General features: G+C 45.0%; 1 protein-coding gene across 3 annotated transcripts in view; it reads right to left on the bottom strand.

Moving 5' to 3' along the window:
• Positions 1-19,063, bottom strand: part of zbtb46 (zinc finger and BTB domain containing 46) — a 136,221-nt gene that overhangs the window by 25,822 nt on the left and 91,336 nt on the right. For all 3 annotated transcript variants that reach the window (XM_061904144.1, XM_061904142.1, XM_061904143.1), the window contains exon 4: positions 8,890-9,174. In XM_061904144.1, coding sequence (XP_061760128.1) covers positions 8,890-9,174 — 285 coding nt within the window. The remainder of the gene's footprint in view (positions 1-8,889; positions 9,175-19,063) is intronic.

Below are 19,063 nucleotides of genomic sequence, written 5' to 3'. Positions count from 1 at the left end.
AGTCACCACGCTGTGTTGTGCTTTCAAAATGAAAACACATGAGTTAAAGCTTTCAAAACCAAATATTTGTCTCCTTCTTTGTATAATTTTTAGGTTACACAAATGCGTCCCCTCATCTTCCCCTGTTTCTATGTCTATGGTTTTCATCCAATGTGAACATTCAGTCACAATTTTCTAGCATTAGCTCACTTCCTTATGTGCATTATGTAAATCCCATTTTGAAAAAGGCAAACCTAATCTAATTAAGGTGGTTATATCTGTTTTAAAAAGATGGTTTCGAGCCAATTAATGTAGCAGGTTTCTCCAAACAAACTGCAATGGCCATTAAAGAGTTAACTGCTAACCAAAACATCAGCACTAACCAAAGTGTTTTAACAATAACACCAGTCAACTAGTTTGTAGAATTTTACTGCCTTCCACCTTAATTATCTTAATAAAACCCAGTCATTTTAAACACCACATTCCTTGATATATATTTGTTCTGGAAAATTTTAAACATTTTTAAAATCAGTTTACTCACACTTTTTAATTTTGACTGAATTACTGAATTATTTTCTTGTATAATTTCAATTAATCTAAAAACAAAAACAAAGAACGACCTCAATATTTTGACACAAATGCAATTTCATTCTCATAATGCCCTACAGAAATGTTATATATATATATGTATATATATATATATATATGTATATATATATATATATATATATATATATATATATATATATAGTTTACTTGAATGCACGTCATTCATTTGCTCAACACTTGTTAACTGTTTGACCTAAAGTACAGTTTACATTTTTTTTTATTATCATATTTGTCAGTGAGCACACCACCTTTGCACTGACATATGCAATGACCTGATCACTGACTGTATAAAAACCTGCTAGGCCTTTCAAGTAACCATCCACAGTTAAGGTAAAGGAGCATTGCAGTCAAAACTAATTGTGTGATTAATCTGCATTTATACATGAATCACTCGATAATTTTCTGTGATTGATCGCATTTGTTAAAGCGATAACTTTGCTTTGACAGCTCTTATTGTTACAGCTATCAATTACCCCAAATAGATGCCTGGTCCCCTCTGCAGTTGGGTTCATGGCCACTACAGAATACAGTGTACAGTGATGCCTCGATTTAAGAACTTAAATGGTTCTTTAACGTGGTTTGTAAACAAAATAGTTTGTAAAGTAAAGCAAAACACCCTATAAGAATGTAAAAATGAATAATTGGTTGAAGCCTTAACAAAAGTCCCTATTTTACTAAAAAAAAAAAAAAAAACCTGCACATTTTGAAGACAGTTTGTGTATAGGTACTATATGTATATCAAACCAAAATAACAAGAGGGTAATGGTTCAGCAATCTCTTTTTTATCCAAACAACACAACAATGTTACAGCAAGCTTAAATGTCTACACGCACACACATACACAAGTCATGTTGGTGCGCTCCAAAACGTTAACCACCATGTTGCTACAATAAACACAGATAAAGGAAAATCCTTTGTTCCATTTGTGGCATTGTTGAACTCTTTGGGAGTTTCAAAAAGATAAACGAGCAGTGGCTCCACATAGTCACCGCTTGCGTTAGTGCAAACTAGGCATGTGAGGCGACGATCCTTCATCAGCTTGAGTCCCGGTAGTGCCTTCTCCTTCGCTGTGACAAAAGGTCCGCTGTGGCATCTTTTTCTGGTCTCATCACAATTAAAGACTTTCTGCAGGACAAAGCCCCCTTCTCTGATAAAATCCTGAAACCAAAAGTCCCGCAAGCCGGAGGCTAACTTGCAAAAATGCTACCTCAAAGCGGTTGTGTAGCAATCCTGTGAGAGTTTGGACACAATTAAAGCATTTCTGATCACACAAAGTGATCTCTAAGACAGGCTGACACAGCTCTGGTAAGACAATTGTGAAAGTAAACGCGTCAGAAGTGCTGCTTCCGTGTGTAAACAGGTGTGTAAACAGAATGTTAAAGTAAGTTAAAGTACCAATGATTGTTACACACACACTAGGTGTGGTAAGATTATCCTCTGGATTTGACCCATCACCCTCACCCCCTGGGAGGTGAGGGGAGCAGTGAGCAGCAGCGGTGGCTGCACCCGGGAATCATTTTTGGTGATTCAACCCCCAATTCCAACTCTTGATGCTGAGTGCCAAGCAGGGAGGTAATTTTTATAGTCTTTGGTATGACTCACAACCTACCGATTTTAGGGCGGAGACTCTAGCCACAAGGCCACTGTGACGTAGATGGCCCCACCTCTTCAAAAAGGCCTGTGCCCGTGTGTACAGGAAGAGATGTCATCAAAATGGCAGCCCTGGATGGCTTAAAAGGGCAGGCAAAATAAATGAATGAATAAATAATGTGTTCGTACGCCGAGACATGGTTCGCACACAGCGGCGCATTTGGTGCGATTTAAAAGTTTGTAAACCAAAAAGGCGTTCGGAAATCGAGGTTCCACTGTATATTTATACAAAGAAGCACAAACATACTTGCCAACCCTCCTAATTTTCCCAGGAGACTCCCGAATTTCATTGCCCCTCCCGAAAATCTCCCGGGGCAACCATTCTCACGAATTTGTCCAGATTTCCACCCGGACAACAATACTGAGGGCGTGCCTTAAAGGCACTGCCTTTAGCGTCCTCTACAACATGTTGTCACGTCCGCTTTTCTTCCAAACAAACAGCGTGCCTGCCCAACGGCATAATATATGCGGCTCATATACACACATAAGTGATTGCAAGGCATACTCGGTCAACAGCCATATACGTCACACTTAGGGTGGCCGTATAAACAACTTTAACACTTTTACAAATATGTGCCACACTGTGAACCCACACCAAACAAGAATGACAAACACATTTCGGGAGAACATCCGCACCGTAACACAACATAAACACAACAGAACAAATACCCAGACCCCCTTGCAGCACTAACTTTTTCGGGATGCTACAATATACACCCCCCACTACCACCAAACCCCGCCCACCTCAACCCCGACCCCCCACCTCAACCCCGACCCCCCACCACCTCAACCCCGCCGCCATCCCCCATCTTCCGAATTCGGAGGTCTCAAGGTTGGCAAGTAGGAGCACAAATATAAAACAGATACTGTCGGGAAAGTCAAGTCTTGGGGCTGACATTGAGGCGCCTGCCTCAAATTGGACCAGATGACCTTTCTTTACTCTTTCCGGCTCATGATCGATACTTTCCCAGGATGTTGAACTGATGTTCCGCCATGGAGGGGCAAAGAGACAGGAGCAAGCCAAATAAGGAGGAAGTAAAAAGGCAGTGAACAGGGGAGGGAATGAGGAAGAGTGTGAGGGACGAGTGTTAAGGAGGGGTGAAGGAGAAGTGGATGGATGGGGGAGGAGGAGGTGGTGGGGAGTAAGGAAGGAAAAAGGGCCAGGAAGGATATGAAGTGGGGGTGACGGAGAAGCAAGGTGGGAGAAAACAAGAGGAGGGGGAAGAGGGCTAAGTGGAGTGAAGGAAGTAGAGAGCAGCAGGGTGACTTGTCCTCCACCCTGTAATCTGAGGTACAGTGTTTGTTTCTTTTATGTCCTGCTTTAGACAACTGGACAAACCCTGGGGGGAGGCGAGCTTGTTGGCCATTTCCATAACCCCTTATTATGTAGGCTACACACATTGGGCCCCATTCAGCAACCGTTCTTAAGAACTAATTTTGTTCTTAGCCCCACTTACGAAGTTTTTAAGGAGATTTTTGTATTCACCAATGTATTCTTAGCTGGCATTTGTACGTAGGTAAGAACAAAATCTACGAGTACTCCAGAGCACTCATAGGGTGGCCTATTTGTTCTTAAGTGTGACAAGTTCCCTTACTTCTATTGTCTAATGTTAAATGAATATCATAGATAGATAGGTAGATAGATAGATAGATAGATAGACATATAGATAGATAGATAGATAGATAGATAGATAGATAGATAGATAGAGATAAGACAGAATGACAGACAGACAGATATCAAGATTAGCAATATATAGACATTTCAAAATACTGTGTGCGTGCGCGCCTGCGCAGTCAGACACACACGCACACGCACTCGCACGCTCACACACACACACATTGCAATGCTTTTGCTGCTTCTGCAAGATGCTGCAGATTGTTTCCTGGGGAGGGAGCGCATATTTCACGACTATGTCGACCTATTTGCCCGAAGTGACAAATATTTATTTGAACGCTTAGGGCTACCGAGAGCTGCCCCCCTCTCTTAAAGGCCTACTGAAATGAGATGTTCTTATTTAAACGGGGATAGCAGGTCCATTCTATGTGTCATACTTGATCATTTCGCGATATTGCCATATTTTTGCTGAAAGGATTTAGTAGAGAACATCAACGATAAAGTTCGCAACTTTTGGTCGCTAATAAAAAAGCCTTGCCTGTACCGGGATCTTTCTGTGTGGAGTTTGTATGTTCTCCCCGTGAATGCGTGGGTTCCATCCGGGTACTCTGGCTTCCTGAATGCTTGGGTTCCCTCCGGGTACTCCGGCTTCCTCCCACTTCCAAAAACATGCACCTGGGGATAGGTTGATTGGCAACACTAAATTGGCCCTAGTGTGTGAATGTGAGTGTGAATGTTGTCTGTCTATCTGTGTTGGCCCTGCGATGAGGTGGCGACTTGGCGCCAGCGCCCCCCGCGACCCCAAAAGGGAATAAGCGGTAGAAAATGGATGGATGGATGGATGTACCGGAAGTAGCAGACGATGTGCGCGTGATGTCACGGGTTGAGGAGCTCCTCACATCCTCACATTGTTTACAATCATAGCCACCTGCAGCGAGAGCGATTTGGACCGAGAAAGCGACGATTTCTCCATTAATTTAACCGAGGATGAAAGATTTGTGGATGACGAAAGGGAGAGTGAAGGACTAGAAAAAATAAATTATAATAAAAAATGGCGAGAGCAGTGGGAGCGATTCAGATGTTATTAGACACATTTACTAGGATAATTCTGGAAAATCCCTTATCTGCTTATTGTGTTACTAGTGTTTTAGTGAGATTATATGGTACCTGAAAGTCAGAGGGGTGTGGCCACGGGTGTGGTGACCGCCAGTGTCTCCGGTGGGAGGAGGTAAGAGAGTCCGCAGCTGCAGGAGGACGCAAGCTCCGCTCATGTCTATGGTAAGAGACAACTTATTACCACAATTTTCTCACCGAAACCTGCCGGTCGACATATGGTCGGGAACCATGTTCGCTTGACCGCTCTGTTCCATAGTAAAGCTTTACCATCGGGAATGTAAACAAGGAAACACCGGCTGTTTTTTTTGTTGCTAAAGGCAGCTGCAATACACCGCTTCCCATCTACATCTTTCTTCTTTGACTTCTCCATTGTTAATTGAACAAATTGCAAAAGATTCAGCAACACAGATTTCCACAATACTGTGTAATTATGCGATTAAAGCAGACGACTTTTAGCCGTGATCGGTGCTGGAAGAACATGTCCGCTACAACCGGTGGCGTCACGCGCACGCGTCATCATATGCATCATCATTCCGCGACGTTTGCAACAGGATACTTCGCGGGAAATTTAAAATTGCAATTTAGTAAACTAAACCGGCCGTATTGGCATGTGTTGCAATGTTAATATTTCATCACTGATATATAAACTATCAGACTGCGTGGTCGGTAGTAGTGGGTTTCAGTAGGCCTTTAAACTTATATTTTGACATGATTTATTCCCACGTGGGATAATACGAATTTCTCTTCTGTAATCTGTTTGTGTTTTCTACATGTGTTTGATGTTCGGCTTTTCCGTCAGAATTGTGCCCTTATTTGGGGAATTAAGTATGTTTACTTATGCAAATTATGCAATTAAGGGCGTTTACATATGCATATTGGGGAAATAAGGGCGTGTTTATAAGCAAACTATTAGACAAGCACACGCTAACCATTTGGCATGCAGCAATTTAAGAACAGCAGGTGAGGACAATTTGGGCGTTTAAAAACACGTCATGAGTTTAAATGGAATCCTCTTAGGAAATCACTTAGGAAGAAAGATAAGGGGAAAAGTTAGGAACTTATTGCTGAATGGGGCCCAATGTCTCTTGTGTGTATCTTTTCTTTCAAACACACACCAAATGTATGTTATTTTTCTTTTAACAAATTGTAGTTCTAAACAGGGCTTCACGGTGGCAGAGGGGTTAGTGCATCTGCCTCACAATACGAAGGTCCTGCAGTCCTGGGTTCAAATCCAGGCTCGGGATCTTTCTGTGTGGAGTTTGCATGTTCTCCCCGTGAATGCGTGGGTTCCCTCCGGGTACTCCGGCTTCCTCCCACTTCCAAAGACATGCACCTGGGGATAGGTTGATTGGCAACACTAAATTGGCCCTAGTGTGTGAATGTGAGTGTGAATGTTGTCTGTCTATCTGTGTTGGCCCTGCGATGAGGTGGCGACTTGTCCAGGGTGTACCCTGCCTTCCGCCCGATTGTATCTGAGATAGGCGCCAGCGACCCCGAAAGGGAATAAGCGGTAGGAAATGGATGGATGGATAGTTCTAAACAAGGAAAAAATTCCTCTATTATACCCTAATTTTGTCTGACGATAAGAAACTAACTCATATATTAAAAAAAAAACAAAAAAACAAAATGACCAACAGAGCAAAATTGAATTGACCCAATCTCCTTTTAAGCAATGAAAGCTGATGCATTTGAGTGTAGTGTGCGTGCAGGCGTGTGTCTTCATGGAGACTGTGACAGAACGTCATCCCCTTCAACAGAAACATCTCAAACACTCGCACTTAACACCTACACACACGACGTGCACGAGCAAGCGCCGGTATCACACCACTAACATGGATTTCTTGGCTCTGCTTTTCATTTTATACTTGAGTAGGCATGACGGGGCATAAAGTTGCCCACACCCACCCTTTTTTTTAATTTTCTGACAGGCCCACCTCAGGACAAAATATCTAATCGTGAGCAAATAAAACCCAAACATCTTTTCCCCACACTGAAGGAGACATAAATGTTTACACATTCAAACGGCACAACAATAAACAGTTTAACACCCTCACTGGATGCAAAATAAAATTAAATGATAAACTGTATAAATAATTGGTAATTAGAATACTTGGTGATATTATGGGTCCTATAAATATGATGCATCAGTGACCTGAACACAACTTAATAGCTGAATAGAGCATATCTATTCCTACCTGTTTGCTACGATTATTTCAGGTCAATTGTTCAATCTTGTTCCACCTGTTTTTTCGTTGTTTTTAGCACAATTTAAAAGGCACTTTTGTTGTGTTGCGGCGTGGATCAAATATCTTCATCACTTGAGTGACACATTGCATTTGAACTGATGTTGGTCGTTAACACCTTGGCAAACATTTCACTGCAGGGAGAAACTTTCAAAAAAATCTTCTCGTGACGGCGCAAGTTATTCCAACAAAATGTTCTCGCACTGAGTCACCACAAGCAAGTCATCACTGGCAGCAACACACGCACACATACCAGGGTTTCCCACACATTCATTTATTTTATTTTATTTTATTTTTTTCGGCTTTTGATTCGCTCGACCGCTCATAAAAGCAATGGGACTCTTTCTGTGAATGGAGCTTGTAGTTACATATTATATAAATATGTAAATATGTATATAAATATGTACATAAAGTGTTGTAATTATATTCCAACTCCGCGTTCTTCTTGGTCACCCCCCCCACATCACCAATGTATTCTTAGCTGGCATTTGTTAGATGTCTGACCTGTGGGAAACACTGGATACACACACACGCACGCACGCACGCACGCACGCACGCACGCACGCACGCACGGATGCATTCAGGCCTATCAAAATTGTTGCTAAAACAAACAATGAAGTACATTTATGGTTGTTTGCTCGAGTCTCCCAGTGAAGAAATGCAGTCGTGAAAAAAGTTCAATGTAACCTCACAATGCTGTTTTGTCAGGACTCAGGAAGAGTTAAGACACCAATCGGTATAACTGTTACTTTTGTTTGTGGTGTGTACATTATTTACATATATTTTCTATTGCACCTGTTTTAGGGTTCAGTTCAGTTTCTGATATTGTCCGATGGAATTGTTAGAGTAACACTTTAGTGAACAAAACCATGGCATCTGATGTTAGGTCACATACAAATGTACGATGTCTTGGGGTGTTATGATCAAATGTACTAAAACGGTACCTCAACTTAAGAGTGGTTCAACTTCAAAGTTTTTTGAGATGAAAATCAGATGATATTAATTGAATTACAGAAGTAAATCATCAAACACCTGACCAAGCGTGTCGCCAACTTGGCAAAGCGCACCACGGCTCGTCTGCACTTAACTGAAGCAGAATGAGTCTAACGTCAGCTAAGAATGTTAAAAGAATATTTGAACGGCTGGAAAAAAAAGCTGCTGATTGTGTGTTTGACGGAGAAGTAGCTAGAAAGAGATACCAAAGAAGTCTGCGTTTCAAACTAAAAGCTTTACATTATTATTACATTACTAAATAAAACTTCTGTAGTTTGTATTGCCATATTTTCCAGACTATAAAACCGCTCTTTTTTTCCAGCGCTTTGAAGCCTGCGGCTTATGAAACGAGGCAGCCAAATTATGGATTGTTTTTCGCTAACGGCCATCATATTTTGTATTCAACAAATGATTTTCATATTGTGACGAAAGAAACACTGAAAATGTGTGTTACCGTTTGTGCTATGGTGTCATCGTCTGGACGAGTTTGCTCACTGCAGGTACTGCAGGTTGAAAATGTACTTCTTGTTTTGTGTCTTGAACCGTAAGTGCATCCCATTTTGTTTACTATTCGTCCATAGCATTTCTGCTGATATATGGATTGTTCATTCATCGCTCAAAGCAATGTACATGAACTGTACATTTAAGGTGTGTGTGCGTGCGTGTTAGTAAACAAGGACTTACAAGACAGGGAGTGTCCTCCTTTGGGCAGATACTCAAAGAGCAAGGGGTTATCATCTCCCATCAACTCAGCCCGCAGTGACAGCAGGCTGTTCTTACTCATCAGTGCCGCCTTCAGGTTGGCCACCGATGAGATCGTACCGCCGCCTCCTCCTCCTCCGCTCGCCTCTTCTGATTCGTTGGGACCCAGGAAGCCCGGTTCTGCCGCCAGAGCCTCTTCCTGTTTGAGGAAAAAGTCAAGGCGTTCGCTGCGGCTGTCGGAGCTGTTGGCCTCGGTCACGTCTGCGCCTGAGTAGACAAGAAGTGACAGAAGACAGGAGAGTCACTTATTGCTGCCATCACTGACATGTCTGTCCATGCAACATAAACCAGCACAGCAGTAGTCAAATGGTAGGCGAGGCCACACAGCGTTGATGCTCCACCTTCATTCCAAGGATTACATGCCTCTGTGTAGGCTGGATACCACTCATAGATTTGTGACTTGCTCAGAGAGAGAGAATAAAAAACATTGTGTTTTAAAAAGTTGTCAATATTTAAAGCTTTCACCTGGCAGTGATATCAGCTTGAGAGAACACCAAAAGCAGCATATTAAAGCAGTTCTGTTAAACCCACACAGACTACCATCACAACTCATTCACCTCCTCCTTACCACGCATCATCATCACCAGTCCACTAAAATGTAGGCTCATTGAGAGACAGCGATCAGGAAGACACAGACACACACAGCATGTGTTATGTCGGCGCTGTCAGTGTCGTGGAAAGTGGAGTGTGTAGAGAAGCTGTCAGCGATAGTTGCGACGTTGGAGGTTCCATTGTGAATGCCGTCAGCATAACGCACTCACATAGACAACCTGGGCACGCAGAGTACACATTTCTGTTGCATCAAAATTGACATTTAACTGAACGCTTGCTTTCCCCAACAAACAAGGACATAAACTGTGCACATCATTAGAGTTCTGTGTTACAACAGCTCAAAGACACATTTTTATGTGCACTGTGGTGCAGACTTCATTAAGTGTGGGGGCATAATTATAGATGACATTCTAATTCCTTGTTGTACCTTTACTTATACTTGAAGTAGTTAAAGAACTACTTAAAGTGGAATAAATAAGGATGCACATAAGAAAATGTGATGAAGAGAGAAAAGGAAAGAAAAAGTGAGCACAAAAACAACATTTTAGTTTGTAACGTACAAGAATGTATGATTCCTATTCAGCCACGTCTTGTGCGGGGGAAGTCAAGGTGACAGCAGTTTGCCTCCATGTCTCGAATACAGATGGCTCTACAGCGTTCTCCCATAGCCCGTTAGGTCAATGTTGACCTCTCTCTCATACACACTATTTTTCATTTGTCTTTAGTCGTGCTCAGTTCAGACACATGGACACAGAGCAGTTAGTTACATGTCTTGTATGTATGCTTGAAACTAGGCACATATCAAAGAAATTCATTGACAATGAAAAAAAATTAACTACATCTGCTAATTAATGAGGTCTAATACAAAAGCTATATTAAAACGGCCTGTATGAGGAACGTGTATTCTTTTGTTTATTGCAGTGGTGGTTGTTTTTAATAGTGTGCAATTGCATTACATTGACAGCTAATATTTAGATCTTCTCAATATGAAAAGGCCTGATCTACTCAAAGTTTGTGTGTATTAAAACACATGCCAACTTGACAGCGCACACAGAGCTGAACTACTTAGGTCGTGGTCAAAGGATTGCATCGCCTACCGTGCAAAATCTGTGAAAATTGGAAAGCGCAATCCATTGCGTGCCTCTCTTCGTGTAAATGCAAAATATTTGCCGATCATCAAAACGGCCACACTACTGCGATGAGGAGATGCAAATACTATTGCTTGCAATGTGATTTACCAAGACTGAAACTTTTCTGTCGCAGCTGCTTTGTATGTAGTTTTAGCATGTCTGGAATGTATGGTACATGCAAACTGGAATAGTTACGCACAAATGTGCGAGAAAGGAGGTGATCGTGCTGCGAAGACAGACAATGGAGAGAGTATATTCCATCTTTGTGTGTGTCGACATATTGGGGCTGTCAGAGATAAAATATTAGACGTATCACCGATTCAGCAATGACATACAATTACATATCTGACTAAGGGTCTTATTACAACTAATTCAATTGATTTTTTTTGGTTTTTGCTGGCTTTTTTTATTTAATAATGTTAGTTTTTTCATATGGAATATATATAATCCTAATATATCTCTCAAATGAAAGTACTTCTAGCAATGTGCATTTTTTTGTATCTTCAAAGCACACCTTCAATAATAAAAGTAGGTTCTGTTGTCTAGATTGCGCTTTAATACAAGCACAGATGCATACATACAGTCATGCATATAATCACATTTCATCAAACATAATTTAACTTTGTTCCCCTCAGAGAACTGGGTAAAACATGGTACACTGACGAAGCTAAACCTATTGGTACAATAACAATCTACAAGGTTAATTTCAGTTTGCTTCTCTTTTTGTTCCCCTCCATTTATCTGATTTATTTCGTGATTCAAGTTATCATTACATATATATACTGTTGCATTTGAAACAATTATATTGTGCATAATAGATGTATTGTCTCCAAAGACATGCACCTGGGGATAGGTTGATTGGCAACACTAAATTGGCCCTAGTGTGTGAATGTGAGTGTGAATGTTGTCTGTTAATCGGTGTTGGCCCTGCGATCAGGTGGCGACTTGTCCAGGGTGTACACCGCCTTCCGCCTGATTGTAGCTCAGATAGGGAACAGCGCCCCCCGCAAGCCTAAAGGGAATAAGCGGTAGGAAATTGATGGATGGATAATAGATGTAATTATTGTTATTATTCATTAGCCTTAGTGCTATTTCTATTGATAATATATTCCATTTGTCGTGCAAAAATGTTCATTGTAATTTCTGTTTTACTAATGTTTACTTCACTAACTGCTTATTTGCTATAATTTTTCCTAACATATTTGTGCATAACGTATTTGCTAATGCTGTACTCTTGTTGTGGTTGTTATTGTTGTTGTCTCTCTGTCTTATACCCTCTTGTCCCCTCAATTTCCCCTTCTGTTTTCCTTTTTTTTACTTTCTATCTCCTCTAGCTCCGGTAGGGCTGCGCTAAACATTGATATAAATCCATTTAATAAAGTCACATACGAATAAGGCAACAAAAGAATCATCCCACAATTCCATCCATCCATTTCCTACCGCTTATTCCCTTTTGGGGTCGCGGGGGGCGCTGGCGCCTATCTCAGCTACAATCGGGCGGAATGCGGGGTACACCCTGGACAAGTCGCCAAATCATCGCAGGGCCAACACAGATAGACAGACAACATTCACACTCACATTCACACACTAGGGCCAATTTAGTGTTGCCAATCAACCTATCCCCAGGTGCATGTCTTTGGAAGTGGGAGGAAGCCGGAGTACCCGGAGGGAACCCACGCATTCACAGGGAGAACATGCAAACTCCACGCAGAAAGATCCCGAGCCTGGATTTGAACCCAGGACTGCAGGACCTTCGTATTGTGAGGCAGACGCACTAACCCTTCTGCCACCGTGAAGCCCCATCCCACAATTATCTTTTATAAAGTAAATATGTACAGCAAATATGAACATTTATATCAACAATATTATTTGCCTGAGTAGCTGGACAGGATAACAATAAAAATATACATTGCGCTTCAATATAGCCAAGAAAGTTCGCACATTATATTTGTGTGCCGAATGTCAGCAACATGACAAAATGCTACAGGTTTACGCATATAGTGTCATTAACGTGGAGGAAAATGAGTGTATCCATGATGACAGGCGGTATACACACAAAAAACACTTTTGCACCTGTTATCTATTGTACATGCAGTCTAAGTAGATCACTCGTAACACGCCCACTAATAGTACAAACACTTTTATTTATTGAAATACTGCAAAAGCATTATTGCAACGTAAATTGTTGACATAGTGCTTGTCCTGAACTCCATCACATAGTGCGAGTCTACCTAATTTTGTGGCTGGTCACTATACAATGATAGAATAGAGCAGATGGAGTTAGGGGAATGATCCTTGAGATGGGTTTGGACTGTGGGAGTAAGGAAAGAAAAAGCAAAGGTGTGTAAGAGCAGGGGTAGTGATCTGTGGAGGCTAGAGACAAGATACATATGAAAAGCACACAGACATAGACTCCCCCACCCCACCCACACACACACGCACACGCAAACACACACACACACACACACACACGCACACACAAAGTGAATTAAGAAGGGGAGGTAGGGGTTGGCGTAGGGGGCACGAGGTGCTGGAATTCATTAAAGCGCTGCCCCCTCCTTCAGTGGGCAGCCTAGCAGCCACAAGAGTCAATCAATAACATAGATCCGCTGTTGGCCAACAACAAACACACACACACGCACGCACACACACACACACACACACACACACACACACACACACACATACACACACACACACACACACACACACACACACACACACACGCACATGCACATGCACAGAAAGGAAATACAGACCAACGGAAGAACGGAAGGAGGAGAGGAGGTGCATGAGGGAGAATGAAAGAGGAAGAAAAGAGTGTCACCTCTGACCCTCATCTCTGTCCACTCATCTTTTCACTGGACGAGTGTGTGACCTTTGGCCACTTTTCCCAGCATCCCGTGGAAATGTGCATGTACAGATGGAACATGTGCAGCCTCCTCACAGTCCAACAGTGACAATGCTTCATTCACACAATACACTCTTAATATGCACAGCCAATAGCATGCGCTCACTCAGTAGACACTATCGGAAAAATGGCTATCTGTGTTTTAGCCAGGAGTGGCTCTCTTGTTAACCTGCTTTCTGAGGATTTACCCACAATACTGAGACTAAGCGCAAGATATTAGAAATTAGTATTCAGTTGACCACAAACAGGCTTCCGCACAAAATAATCGGAATATATAATCCGCCTATACTTATGTAAGCGTAATTGGGTCGGCGTGGATTGTGTGTTTCTTAAATCTCATCCTGTTCCGACTGATAAAATCACTAACCGCGGCAGGAACAGTCCACACCTAATCCCGTGTACATAGCTTATGGATTTTGTCATAGGAACGCCAGGCTCTGGATTTGTAGACACACATGTTACACTGTCTTTTAGAGGCAATCGTTTGAGAGACACAGCAGTTACATCACTCTTTTATGCACATATGCGCAGGGAATTTCATGTTCTTCTTTTAAAAGAGTCCGAATAATTCAGATTTCTGCTTTCTGAAGAGATTCTCCATTTAAGTGTGTTGCCATGGCAGCGAGGCACCCTTGGCTTGCGCATTTATGCTAAATAAAACCCCCTATTTAAAAAAGAGAGGCAAATATGTGTAGAGGGTGGATGTCTTTGTTCATGTGTGTGTACGCCGACCCGGAAAGCGTGTCTGTGAGTGGCATGGGGGCCTGAATGACGGGGTGGCAAGTCTGGCCTTGGAATAAAAGATGTGTTGAGCTGAAATATCCTTCGTGTGTTGTGTTAGACACTGCATTCATCATCCATTGAGGGAGTTGCAGCTAATGGACAGGAGATACTCCTGAATGTCTAACGCAATACAAGAGGCACACACTTTTCTGTTTGTGTTGGGTTGTGATTATAGTGTGAAAATACATGCACAAAGGAGAAAGGACAAGGCCCGAAAAGGGAGGTATAGAGCAGCTGACCGAGTCCGACCCCTGATCTAATGTTCTGATTGTGCACATGAAGTGTGTGCATGTTGTAACAAATACCCCCTTCCCCTAGACATGAACCCTAACTCTTTTATTATGAGGGCGAACGACACAGTATCCACCAAGGCGGCGATAAAATAAACACATGAATAAACAGATCATTCACTTCTCGCTCCCTGCCCCAACGCCCACACATACAACCTGACACTTGCCCCTCACACACAAAACATCTCAACAGAGAAAAGTAGCCAAATACAATGGAGAACATGTGCAGGTTGGTTAAGCAGTGAGTTGCTGAGGCTTGTCGACTACAAGAGAGCTGTCAGAGAAGAAGATCGGCCTTGTCTGCATGTCGGGGAAGGGTAGAGCAAACGAGGAAAGGCATTACGTGTGTTTGTGTGCTGTTTGACAGCTTGGAGGTCTTTCCCCACGTGGGGGTCTGACTAATTGTTCAGTTAGCAGCAACATACAACATCCATCCATCCATGTTCTACCGCTTGTCCCGTTCGGGGTCGCGAGAGGTGCTCGAGCCTATCTCAGCTGCACTCAGGCGGAAGGCAATCTGGACAAGTTGTCACCTCAGCAGGGCCAACACAAATAGACAGACCACATTCACACTCACATTCACACACTAGGGCCAATTTAGTGAATTTAGTGTTGCCATACAGGGCAGCATGGTGAAACAGGGGTTTGTGCATCTGCCTCACAATATGAAGGTCCTGAGTAATCCTGTGTTCAATTCTGCGCTCGAGAACTTTCTGTGTGGAGTTTGTATGTTCTCCCCGTGACTGCGTGGGTTCCCTCCGGGTATTCCGGCGTCCTCCCACCTCCAAAGACATGCACCTGGGGATAGATTGTTTGGCAACACTAAGTTGGCCCTCTCCTCTTTGAGCTGCCACCTTACCGTGGTAGAGGAGTTTGCGTGTCCCAATGATCCTAGGAGCTATGTTGTCCGGGGACTTTAAGCCCCCTGGTAGGGTCTCCCAAGGCAAACTGGTCCTAGGTGAGGGACCAGACAAAGAGCAGCTCGAAAACCTCTATGAAAAGTAAAAACAAAGGACCCAGATTTCCCTCGCCCGGACGCGGGTCACCGGGGCCCCCCTCTGGAGCCAGGCCCGGAGGTGGGGCACGATGGCGAGCGCCTGGTGGCCGGGCCTGTACCCATGGGGCCCGGCCGGGCACAGCCCGAAGAGGCAACATGGGTCCCCCCTCCAGTGGGCTAACCACCCATAGCAGGGGTGCAATGTGAGCTGGGCGACAGCCGAAGGCAGGGCACTTGGCGGTCCGATCCTCGGCTACATAAGCTCGCTCTTGGGACGTAGAACGTCACCTCACTGGGGGGAAAGGAGCCTGAGCTAGTGCGCGAAGTAGAGAAATTCCGGCTGGATGTAGTCGGACTCACTTCGATGCACAGCAAGGGCTCTGGAACCGCTTCTCTTGAAAGGGGCTGGACTCTCTTTCACTCTGGCGTGGCCGGCAATGAGAGGCGACGGGCTGGGGTGGCAATTCTCGTTTCCCCCCGGCTCAAAGCCTGCACGTTGGAGTTCAACCCAGTGGACGAAAGGGTAGCCTCCCTCCGCCTTCGGGTGGGGGGACGGGTCCTGACTGTTGTTTGCGCTTACGCACCAAACAACAGTTCAGAGTACCCACCCTTTTTGGGTACACTCGAGGGAGTACTGGAGAGTGCTCCCTCGGGTGATTCCCTTGTTCTGCTGTGAGACTTCAACGCTCATGTTGGTAACGACAGTGAAACCTGGAGAGGCGTGATTGGGAAGAATGGGCGCCCGGATCTGAACCCGAGTGGTGTTTTGTTATTGGACTTCTGTGCTCGTCACAGTTTGTCCATAACAAACACCATGTTCAAACATAAGGGTGTCCATATGTGCACTTGGCACCAGGACACCCTAGGCCGCAGTTCCATGATCGACTTTGTAGTTGTGTCATCGGATTTGCGGCCTCATGTTTTGGACACTCGGGTAAAGAGAGGGGCGGAGCTTTCTACCGATCACCACCTGGTGGTGAGTTGGCTGTGATGGTGGGGGAGGATGCCGGACAGACCTGGCAGGCCCAAACGCATTGTGAGGGTTTGCTGGGAATGTCTGGCAGAGTCTCCTGTCAGAGAAAGTTTCAATTCCCACCTCCGGAGGAACTTTGAACATGTCACGAGGGAGGTGCTGGACATTGAGTCCGAGTGGACTATGTTCCGCACCTCTATTGTCGAGGCGGCTGATCGGAGCTGTGGCCGCAAGGTAGTTGGTGCTTGTCGTGGCGGTAATCCTAGAACCCGCTGGTGGACACCAGCGGTGAGGGATGTCGTCAAGCTGAAGAAGGAGTCCTATCGGGTTCTTTTGGCTCATAGGACTCTGGAGGCAGTGGACAGGTACCGACAGGCCAAGCGGTGTGCAGCTTCAGCGGTCGCAGAGGCAAAAACTCGGACATGGGAAGAGTTTGGGGAAGCCATGGAAAATGACTTCCGGATGGCTTCGAAACGATTCTGGACCACCATCCGCCGCCTCAGGAAGGGGAAGCAGTGCACTGTCAACACCGTGTATGGTGCGGATGGTGTTCTGCTGACCTCAACTGCGGATGTTGTGGATAGGTGGAGGGAATACTTCGAAGACCTCCTCAATCCCACCAACACGTCTTCCTATGAGGAAGCAGTGCCTGGGGAATCTGTGGTGGACTCTCCTATTTCTGAGGCTGAGGTTGCTAAAGTAGTTAAAAAGCTCCTCGGTGGCAAGGCCCCAGGGGTGGATGAGATCCGCCCGGTGTTCCTTAAGGCTCTGGATGCTGTGGGGCTGTCTTGGTTGACAAGACTCTGCAGCATCGCGTGGACAACGGGGGCGGTACCTCTGGATTGGCAGACCGGGGTGTTCCAACTATCTTGGGATCACACTCCTCAGCCTTCCCGGTAAGGTTTATTCAGGTGTACTGGAGAGGAGGCTACGCTGGATAGTCGAACCTCGGATTCAGGAGGAACAGAGTGGTTTTCGTCCTGGTCGTGGAACTGTGGACCAGCTCTATACTCTCGGCAGGGTTCTTGAGGGTGCATGGGAGTTTGCCCAACCAGTCTACATGTGCTTTGTGGACTTGGAGAAGGCATTCGACCGTGTCCCTCGGGAAGTCCTGTGGGGAGTGCTTAGAGAGCACTCCCCACAGGACTATCTAAGTTGGACTATCTTATTGTGGCAGTCCGATCCCTGTACGATCAGTGTCAGAGCTTGGTCCGCATTGCTGGCAGTAAGTCGGACATGTTTCCAGTGAGGGTTGGACTCCGCCAAGGGTGCCCTTTGTCACCGATTCTGTTCATAACTTTTATGGACAGAATTTCTAGGCGCAGTCAAGGCATTGAGGGGTTCTGGTTTGGTGGCCGCGAGATTAGGTCTCTGCTTTTTGCAGACGATATGGTCCTGTTGGCTTCATCTGGACGGGATCTTCAGCTCTCACTGGATCGGTTCGCAGCCGAGTGTGAAGCGACCAGAATGAGAATCAGCACCTCCAAATCCGAGTCCATGGTTCTCTCCCGGAAAAGGGTGGAGTGCCATCTCCGGGTTGGGCAGGAGACCCTGCCCCAAGTGGAGGAGTTCAAGTACCTAGGAGTCTTGTTCACGAGTGGGGGAAGAGTGGATCGTGAGATCGACAGGCGGATTGGTGCGGTGTCTTCAGTAATGCGGACGTTGTACCGATCCGTTGTGGTGAAGAAGGAGCTGAGCCGGAAGGCAAAGCTCTCAATTTACCAGCCGATCTACGTTCCCATCCTCACCTATGGTCATGAGCTTTGGGTCATGACCGAAAGGATAAGATCACGGGTACAAGCGGCCGAAATGAGTTTCCTCCGCCGTGTGGCGGGGCTCTCCCTTAGAGATAGGGTGAGAAGCTCTGTCATCCGGGAGGAACTCAAAGTAAAGCCGCTGCTCCTCCACATCGAGAGGAGCCAGATGAGGTGGTTAGGGCATCTGGTCAGGATGCCACCCGAACGCCTCCCGAGGGAGGTGTTTAGGGCACGTCCAACCGGTAGGAGGCCACGGGGAAGACCCAGGACACGTTGGGAAGACTATGTCTCCCGGCTGTCCTGGGAACGCCTCGGGATCCCGCGGGAAGAGCTAGACGAAGTGGCTGGGGAGAGGGAAGTCTGGGTTTCCCTGCTTAGGCTGCTGCCCCCGTGACCCGACCTCGGATAAGCGGAAGAAGATGGATGGATGGATGGATGGAAGTTGGCCCTAGTGTGTGAATGTGAGTGGGAATGTTGTCTGTCTTTCTATGTTCGCCCTGCGATGCGATGGTGACTTGTCCAGGGTGTGCGCGGCCTTCCGCCCGAGTCCAGCCCCCCCCTGAAGGGAATAAGCGGTAGAAAATGGATGAATGGAGTGTTGCCAAAGGTTATGAAAACATTCACCAAGTTGAGTTCCATTTCCGGGTTAAGGGTCACACAGCTAACAAAAGTTGTCTAATCCTTTTGCTACTTCATCTTCACT

The sequence above is a fragment of the Nerophis ophidion genome, linkage group LG06 (genome assembly GCF_033978795.1).
Source record: "Nerophis ophidion isolate RoL-2023_Sa linkage group LG06, RoL_Noph_v1.0, whole genome shotgun sequence".
Classification (NCBI taxonomy): Eukaryota; Metazoa; Chordata; class Actinopteri; order Syngnathiformes; family Syngnathidae; genus Nerophis; species Nerophis ophidion.
This window is presented reverse-complemented; position numbering and strand designations above follow the sequence as displayed.